Source organism: Rattus norvegicus, chromosome 7, assembly GCF_021556685.1.
Source record: "Rattus norvegicus strain SHRSP/BbbUtx chromosome 7, alternate assembly SHRSP_T2T, whole genome shotgun sequence".
NCBI classification, from domain to species: Eukaryota; Metazoa; Chordata; class Mammalia; order Rodentia; family Muridae; genus Rattus; species Rattus norvegicus.
In genome coordinates, this window is record NC_141540.1 from 72,797,861 (window position 1) to 72,806,652 (window position 8,792).

General features: G+C 58.2%; 1 protein-coding gene across 26 annotated transcripts; it reads right to left on the bottom strand.

Annotated features, from left to right (window-relative positions):
* On the bottom strand, positions 1 to 8,619 carry Mbd6 (methyl-CpG binding domain protein 6). 26 transcript variants are annotated; one of them, XR_015624193.1, is made up of 15 exons: positions 6,732 to 7,032; positions 5,668 to 5,731; positions 5,425 to 5,561; positions 5,109 to 5,211; positions 4,836 to 4,998; positions 3,578 to 4,624; positions 2,750 to 3,408; positions 2,414 to 2,567; positions 2,130 to 2,299; positions 1,615 to 2,028; positions 1,477 to 1,529; positions 1,102 to 1,168; positions 794 to 964; positions 460 to 526; positions 1 to 355 (listed from the first exon to the last, which is right to left on the bottom strand). XR_015624193.1 is itself a non-coding variant. In XM_087557924.1 (13 exons), exons 3-13 carry the CDS (start codon positions 5,535 to 5,537, stop codon positions 890 to 892), a joined length of 3,018 nt encoding a protein of 1,005 aa, XP_087414050.1. In that variant the 5' UTR covers positions 5,538 to 5,561; positions 5,668 to 5,731; positions 8,590 to 8,619; the 3' UTR covers positions 1 to 889. The 26 variants fall into 26 exon arrangements, 11 of the variants coding, with proteins under 11 accessions (XP_087414050.1, XP_087414047.1, XP_087414049.1 ...); XR_015624202.1 differs by having other exon boundaries at positions 1,102 to 1,244; XR_015624190.1 differs by having other exon boundaries at positions 1,615 to 2,031.
* Positions 8,620 to 8,792: the final 173 nt, after the last annotated feature.

The following is an 8,792-nucleotide window of genomic DNA, read 5'->3' on the forward strand; positions in this document are numbered from 1 at the left end:
CAGAGTTTCAAAATATTCTCATCTGTTAAATTAAGAGTGTCTCCCATAGAAAAGCAGTGGAGGCCCCACAGGGCAAGTACAAAACAGAATTAAAACTCCCAAGGGTCTTGTCTTTACAAAAAAAAGGCAGGAGGCAGCCCCTGGTCAGCTGGTCATGCTGGCCGCTCCGGTTGGACCACGCTGCATAATCCTCAGTGGCATCATCACAACGTCTCTGAGCGTTTGATGGGGGAGAAGGGCCAGTGTAGTGTGTATGGGAGGAGAGATCCAAAGTCCTCTTGGCCCCCTTTTCATATCCCAGAGGAAAGCAGAGGGAACCTGGCTACACTTTGAAATGAGGCTATGTGTTTCGATCCTGGAGATAGGGATAAGAGGGGATCTGTGCTTTGAGCAACCTGAGCCAGAGGCAGAGGGATGCAGTGGGGTGCGGGGAGGTGCATGATGCTTATTGCTCTGTACCTTTCACTGGGGAGGAGGAGGGCAGCAGCCAACAGTAGCTCACAGGTTTGTAAACTGAGCCTGCTGGCTTTAAGAAGGGAGGCAATGAAAAGTCGAATTAAATATAAAAGAGTCATTTGTGCAAAAATAACTTAAACAAATAAAAGACCTGGGGAAGGGGTGTTCCCCTTAGCGCCTGATGGGGAGAGGGCCATATACCACCCCCCCAGGCCTCTTCAGTGACATGGCTTTGGGGGGGAGGGGGTGAGCTTCCCTACCCCCTGCAATGGCTCAGGATAGGATTTGTAGGGGAAGGGGTTGCGTTTGTGCTCTGAGTGGGGATTAGTGCCCCCACCCACTGTCCACAGGTGCACGTGGCTGGCAGGGGCTCCCAAGGCTCAGCACTCAGCTCTCCCCAGTCAGGGTCAGATTCCAGCTCCAGGTTTGGCTGCTATGGGGCCAGTTTCCTCCTCTTATTTTTGGCAGGACGTCCAGGGCGGGCCCGGGGAGGCAGAGGGACAGCCGCCTGTACGAGAGAAGTTGAAGGAAGTGATCAGTTAGCTAAGGTAACAGGAGTCTTTCTCCCTACCACGCTAACCTTCCATTCTTGGCTTGCCTCCTCTTATGCCTGTAACCCCCACACCCACCCAGGACCACACGTACTCGGGTTGTAGGGCTGGGCTCCAAGGTAACGTCCTGGCGGGAGCTGCTGCTGCTGTTCCGGGCAGGGCTGCAATAAGGGCACAGATGATCAGGAACAGCTCCCAAGCACCAGGTGAATTTCCCAAGGCTGGGTGAGAGACTTTCTACATTTGGACAGTAAAGGCACAATGTCCTTATTCAGATTCAAGTATTTGCCATTTCTGAAAAGCAAGCCACTCTTTGGGCCCAGGGGTATATATGGTTCAGTGGTACAACACTGGGCTTAACATGCGCAGGCCCTGGGTTTGACCCCCAACACCACAAAAACAAGTGGCACTATGTGGACACTTCTCTAGTCCCAACAATAGGGGGCACCGGGGTGGGCCTCACACTCACTTGTATTTTCTCCTCCGGCCACGACGAGACTTTCTGACTATCCCCGGGGACACCTGGGGGAAGATGGACAGTGTGTGTGGAAAAAGGGAGACATGTGCACTAGAGCCCAGAACCTGAACCTGACATTATGACACCTACCTTAAGGTCCTCAGGATGGGGCCCAGGAAGGGGTGGATCCTTGGGCTCAGCACCCCCTTCAGCTAGCTCCCCATTATGCTGCCAATGGTGAGTCCTTCTTGGGGACCGTTCCATTTGTCCATTGAAGCCACCACGTGTCCCCCATTTGAGTGCCAGCCGGCCAGGCTCTCGGCGGCTGCCCGGCTTTCGGCCTCTGCCAGGCCTGGTCTCACCGTTAATGCCCCTAAGTCCCCCTCCTCCCCTCCGGCCCCGTTTCCCTGACCCCCTCCCAGTGAGCAGCTCAGGGACTGGGGGGTCAGGAGAACCATGGGGTGGGGCTAAGGCACTGAGGGGAGGCCGGGCAGGCTCCGGTTCAAGGGCTGAGGCGGGGCTCTCAGGGGGCAGACAAGGAGCGTCTGGCTGCTCTGGAGGGATCTGCTGGCAAAAACATCTCTATTTTAACCACAGTTCTCTGTACTCAGAAAAATTTCCCCAGTTTAAGAAATGCTTTCTTCCTGACCCATCCGTGTGCTTACCTGGAGACTCTGTAGCAGGCAGGCTAGGGGACTAGAGGCCTCTGATAGGGTGGGAGGCGCTCCCCCCCCAGGGAGGAGCTGCAATCCTAACTGGCTGGAAAGAAGAGGGCCAGGAGGCTGCAACAGGCTGGGGAGGGTTCCAGGGCTGCTGGTCAGTGAAGACAGATCACCTGTTGAGAAATTACAGTCAGGGCCTCCCCCTCCACAGACTGAGCTGACCCACACTCTCTTCAGGTCAGAGAGACTCTCTGCCTGGTTTTGACTGCCTGTCTCATGCTACTCACCCAGCAGGCTGGCACTCAGCAGAGGGCTAAGAAGTTGAGGGGGTCTCCCTGAGTTGGAGGGGGCCTTGCCCAGAGAGGAGGCCCCCGGGTCAGTAGTTGCCGTGGTGACACTGGAGGTAGGTGGTCCAGGTTGGGGGGCACTCAGGACACAGGGCTAAGAAGAATGGTTATAGCATGTGGTGAAGTGTCTGACAGGCATATAGTACCTCCCACACACACTTAAGACTTCAAGTGAAGTGGCCTTGCTCCCTTCTTCCCCACCCTACTCCTCCCAGGGGAGAGCCCATCCTGATTTAGTTCTTATTCTGCCCCACCAGCTCATCCCCTGGGCCTTACCTGGGGGGGTGTCCCCGAGGGGGGATCCAGGCTGGCAGCCAGCAGCGCAGAATTTAAAGCTATGAGGGTGGGTGGGGCTGAAAGTGGGGGGAATAGTAGGGGGGGCAGGTCTCCCAAACCTGAAAATGGCTCCCCATTTGGACCCCCAGCTCCCTCTGCAGATCCTTCTCCATCCCCAGCTGTGGGGCCCAGGGCCAACAGGGGCAGAAAAGAGGCAAGGAGGTTGCTAGGGGGTGCAGGAGGGGGGAGGAGGTCAGAAGGGGGTGGTGAGAGCAGAGAAGCCACCAAGAGTGAAGGCCCTTCAGGCTCGCCTGGGGCTAAGGGAGGGCCAGGTCCCCCTGGTGGGGGCAGCAGGGGCTCAGGAGGAGGCTGCCCTGCCCCAGCCAGCACACCAAATAAACTGTGGCTAAGTAATGGAGAAGGTGGAGGCTGTCCCAGACTCAGAGGGAGAGGCAAGGCCCCCAGCATCCCCGGGAAGCCAGCTCCGCTGAGCGCCAGGCCCTGCTCAGGGCTGGGGAAAGGGAAAGCCTCTTCACCAGCCAAGGGAGGCAGAGGGCAGGCTGGGCCTGCCCCCAACCCCAGCCCTTTGTCACATGGGCTTTGAAGCACAGGGCTGGGGACTACGGGGGCTTTGGAGGCAGCTGGTGGGGCAGGGGCACCTGTAAAAGAAAACAAATTCAGCTCCAGGAAAGTCCTCTTTCTAGCATCCACAAACCCAATCTCTGACACAAACCACCAAACCCACCAATGCTCTCTAAACTTTCCCCCCAACCCCAATTCCCTGGATGGCTGTACGCCTAAGCTTAGAAACCCCATTAACACTCATACCTGGCACACTGCTGAGGCTGCCACTGGTGGTCCCAGGCAGAGAGGGCTGAATGGGGTGCCTGGGCTGGGGAGGGCTCCCTGAGGAGAGGGCTGGGGGAGGAGGAAGGTGTGCATCTGACCCCAAAAGGTTAAAGCTTCCATCCGAGTGGGAAGGGCCAGGGGTGGGGAGTCCCAGTAGGGACAGCACAGAGGGGAGAATAGGCTGGGACGGCTCTGGGAGAGGAAAGGGCTGAGGGACAGGAGCAGGGGCCCGAGGACGGCTCCGTCTAGGGCTTTGAGGGCCTCCCCCTTCTAGCAACCTCAAGACAGTTGGGGGCCGGCGAGGACGCCGCTGAGAGGGACGGGGTGATGCATGGGAAGCTGAGGGGGCCTGGGCACGGGGCCTTCGGCCCTGTAAAGTGCTGGGAGGGGGCAGCTGGGGTTGCTGGGCCTTGGCTGCTGCAGAGAGCAGGCTGCTAGCAAGGAATGGGGGTGCCCCAGGCCCCTCCACTGTGGGGCCCCCTCCCAAGGATCCCAGGACCAAGGGCAGGTGCATAGTGGCTGAAGACACTGGTGGCTGAGTGGTGGAACCAGGGGGACCAGGGGGACCAGGGAGATTATTGCTTGGGGGCACGGGAGGAGGTGTTAAGGCATCACTACAGTGGAAGAGAGGAGAGTCTGAAGGTGGTGAAGAGGAGGCATGAGGGGCTGGAGGAGAGCCCAGGTCAGAGGGCACCAGGTTGGATCGGAGGGAAGCTCCCCAGTTGTAGGAAGGGGCATTGAGGCTGATCGCAGATGGAGGAGGTGGGGCTGGAGAGGGAGCATTGCCTCTTGGAAGGAAACAAGGGCTGCTGCTGCCTGCAGAAGGAACTGGATCAGGAAGCCGGGGTGGGAAGAGCCCTGCAGGGCCTGTTAGAGGAGGGAAGGCCTGGGGAACTGAAGGTGGTTCTTGGGGAATGGAGCCAGGACCCCCATTAAGTGGAGTTGTAGGAGGAACTCGACAAGAAGGGCGGACAGAGGCAGGCCCTGGGGACACAGTGTGGAACATTTGGGGGCTTGCTCCCTCTCCTGCAATAAATTAAAAGTGAAGGTCAGCTTGTGAGTCCCTGCTGTGAACGCTGTCTTCTCCAGTCCCAACTCCCACAAGTCACCACCATGTCCTTTCTCACCAAGCTGTTCTCCATTGACTCCACCCTGGGCCTTCTCAGATCGCTCACCCACCATCCACCTTCCAGGCCCCAGGTTTCCCCCATTTTTCTCAAAAGTGGCAGACACTCACCAGGAGAAGAATGTGAGCAGGTGGTCTCCATGCTGCGGTACAGAGTTGCCATGGCAACAGCTTTCCGCCTGTGGTTGCACAGCTTGGTCATGTCCTCCTCCGATGCAGGCCCCACCCCAGCCCCACCCGGGGTCACCGGGGCCAGAGGGTCAAAGTTGAAAACCTGTAAGGTAGGAAGTATGGAGAGGGACGTTGAGGGGTGGGATCTCGAGAAGGTATGGTGGTCAGTAATTGGCTTATGCATCGAGAACTGGCATCCCCCACAGCTCTGACCTTGGGTACATTGAGTGGACACTCCAGACCGCACTTGCAGGTCCCATCGCTGAGGAGGTAGCTACGGGTTTGCTCCAAGGAAGACAGCTCTGTGCCACTTGGGCTACAAAAGAACAGGGTCATGGATATGGGGTTAATTTCAGCCAATCTGGAGATCATTCCTAAAGGACAGTTAAATGCTTGCCCAGGCAGGGCCAGGCGTAAAGGATGAGAGAAGACACAGAGTGAATGGATCCAGAGATAAAGAGAGCAAAAGGCTGGGGGGAGGGAGGGAGTGCCAGAAACCAAAGCTCTGATCTGAGGAAAGCCACCTTACCTGATATAGTACACAGCACCTTCTCGTACACAGCGCTGCCACCCGATGGGGACAGCCGTGGCCGCAGGGCCCCCGGCTCTGTCTGCTGCACTGCTCTCATTCCCTCCATTCATTGTGTGCGATCAGCTCCCTTGTGCCTGGCAACACAGACATCCATGTGGGCACCAGGAGGGTTCAATGGCTGGGTACCTGAGGGAGAGTTCCCGGAAGGCAGAGGGAGTCCTGTCATACCACCATGGCTACCTGAACATCTCTGCAAACATTGTGGGGTCCACTCTAAAGCCGGGGCCACCAGCTTAGCCCACACCTGCAACACAAGGAGAGAAGGGCCTCTCAATCTACCTGACCACCACGGCCCAGGGCACTCAAGCAAAGGTCCCTAAATAACATGACGAAGTGCCTGCATCAGGGATCTGCTCACCATGTCTACAACTGTCCCCTCCAAGCCCGGTCCCTAGAGACCAGAGGAGTTCAGCACCTCAACTCCCAAGGACCACAAAACCATACCCTAATTTCTTGACATATGAAGGGCTAGTTCCCTTTGTCTAGGCACAGAAGACTTCAACAAGGAGTGTGGGCAAATTCCCATAATGCCAGGCCACTAGGAAGTTTCCCAGTGTCTGGCCACTGCTGTCCCCTCCCCCAGGAAGATCATATAAAAAGTACAGATTGCCCCACAGGTCACCAAGCAATTGCCCAACTGCCTGGCAGGGTGGTACCAGATGAAATCCCCCTATGCCCACTCCATCCAACAATCTCGGATCTAATTCATTTGGACCTCCAAGGAGGCTGAAACCAGAGCTCTGTCTTCCTCCAGGATCCTGAGAAGCTCCTGGTCCTCTCAAGCCGACGAAAAGGGGATTCATAATCCCCCACTAGCTTCCAATTAACAAGAAGCATTCCCTGACATGTAGGGACGGCCCTTAGACCTGCAAGTACCCCTCACCAACCTCACCATCGCTCCCGCCGCACACTGACGGCTTCCAAACTTTCCCTCTCATAACAAGGCGCCCTGTCACCCAGACTGCTTCCTTCAGCTTGGGGAGGAGGGGAAGGCAGGCGCACGAAGTAGGAAGGAACTTGGGGAGAGGGCGGGTGGAGGGTGGGCGAAGCACTGAAGGGAGGGAGGTCAGGAAGGCAGAAGTCAGGCACTGAGGGGGAGAAACGGCGGGGCAGGTGAGGGTGCGGGGCTGTGGATGGGGCCGGGAAAAGGGGCCGAAAGGACGCGGAGGGGGCAGAGGGTAGGGACAGAAGGGGAGGAGAGAGAAGGGAGGGGGAGGGGCGGGGGGGCCGGGCCCCGCACTCACCGCGGCCCATGGTTCGGCTGGCCCCGCCCTGCGCAGTCGCGGCCCAGAGGGTGAGTGGGAGGGGGTGGGAGGTGGGTCGGTGGAGCCCGAGCCTCCGGTACGGCCCCGGCCGGTCTTAGCAGGAAGCGCCGCCGCCGCCGCCGCCGCGGATCACCGAGCGGCCTCCCGCGCATGCGCCATAGGGGCCAGGGGCAGCCCTGGGGATTCCGTTCCCAGAAGGCACCGCGCAGACTGCTACCGCCGCCGCCGTCGCTGCCGCCGCCACCGCCGCAGCCGCCGCCGCCGCCGCCGCTGCCCGGACGGGAGAGGGGCGGGGCCGGGCCCCCGCCCAGCGGACAGCAGCGAGCCAACAGGAGGGGACGCAGTGCGCATGCGGGAGCGCGCCTACCCCTCCCCCACAACCCCCCATTAATCCCCAAGAGAACAAACACCCCACGCGGCCCCCCCCCGTCCTCCGCGGAAGGATCTGGGCCTCTTCCCAGGCCACTGGTGGCCAATCCCAATCCTCCCTCGGGAGGGGCCCCTTCCGAAGCCACAATCTGTTGGGGGAGTCAGGAATGTCAGGTCCGGGAGGGGCCAGCCCTAAAAGATGAAAGTCGCGACTTGCCCTGCCCCGCCCCAAAGGCTTCCCGGGTAGTGTGCAGAGACTTGACCCGCCTCTCCAGGTCAACATGTCACAACACGACCTCAGCCTGTCAAGTCACATGACCTCTGCCTGTCACTGACAACCTGGTCTGTCTTTAGGCCAGGAGAGACCATCTGGTTCAGCCCACCCCCAACCTCTACTAACAGAAGGGGAAATGAAGGTCTGGAGCGAAGGAGCAGTCTGGCCAAGGACCTGTCACTGTCGCACCATCCAATAGCAACCGGTCTTGGTTCAGTTTCTACTTAGACAAACTCTGGCTTGCCCCTCCCGAGTGTACGACAGACTATGTAATAGGCCACCACATGGCCTCTGTTTTCATGGCACAAAAAATAGGTTTTGCAAGATGTTTTTACTTTTACTCAAGTTTTCTTCACAGTGCTGTTTTTACCTTTACCTATCATTCTTTAATTTACAACTGAGTACGGTAGATTCCTTGGGCAAATTAAACTAGAATGACCCAGTCCAGGCAATCATGCGCTCAAGTGCATGCACGTCCCAGTCTCTAGGTCGTGAACCCAGACACCTAGAGGCATGAGGCCAGCTAATCAGCAGGGAGTCACAGGACTTGCTATCTTGGAGAAGGAAAAGGGTGGGTATTGGGCTTAGTGAAGGGCATAAGAGCATCACACAAAGCAGGGGTAGGATAAGTAGGCAGGAGGCTACACTCTACAAAGAACTTGAATTCTGGCACGCAGTGGACGATTCTGAAACAAACGTTAAAGCTGCCCTTCTGAGAGAAGCGGATGGACTACCAAGGAAATGCCAGTACCTCAGTCTTTGGGAAGCGTTAGAAGGCTAAAAGAGGAGGAGGTCTCTTAAAAGACTCCAGAAGATGTCAATCCAGGTGAACAAATTGGAAACTTTAAAGAGGTTCAAGAGCCTCGGTGCCCATTAGTTGGGAGGGGCCAGGGAAAATGAGTCTTTTATGGAGGAGTAAGTTAAAGGTGATGGGAGGTGGGCAGACAAGTTCAGGAAGGACAGCCGTTGGGGCCGTTGGACACTGTGAGCTGGCGCTCCGCCTTCTTTCCTCTCTCCCCCATCCCCCCCTCCCGCCCGCTCCCCAGCACCTCCCACCACCATCGACGTCTCCTGCGCGTGCGCGCGCGGACACCGGTTGCCAAACATTGCATCATCCCCGCTCCCCCTCCGCCCCCCCCACGTCATCCCCTCCCTCGCCGCACTCTCCTCCGCGCGCGCGCATGACTCACTCACCTCCTCTGCGAAGCCTCGTGACCCAAAGCCACTTCCGGGTCCGAGATAACGTAGACTCTCGAGCCAGAGGGCGCGATGGAGGCGGGGCCACGGGACTCCTGAGTGGCGGACGTGAGGGGTGAGGCGGAGCCTGTGCCAGCGTGCCGCTTTCTGATTGGTAGGCTCCTGGACACTACCCCCCCCCAGGAGGGACCGAATAGCAT

Coding starts and splice junctions, on each gene's coding strand:
- Mbd6 (XM_087557921.1), bottom strand. CDS start 5,537: ATGAATGGAGGGAATGAGAGCAGTGCAGCAGACAGAGCCGGGGGCCCT. Junction 4,999..5,108: donor GTCCACTCAATGTACCCAAG/GTCAGAGCTGTG, acceptor CCTACCTTACAG/GTTTTCAACTTTGACCCTCT. Junction 2,032..2,129: donor GCCTGCTACAGAGTCTCCAG/GTAAGCACACGG, acceptor TGTTTTTGCCAG/CAGATCCCTCCAGAGCAGCC.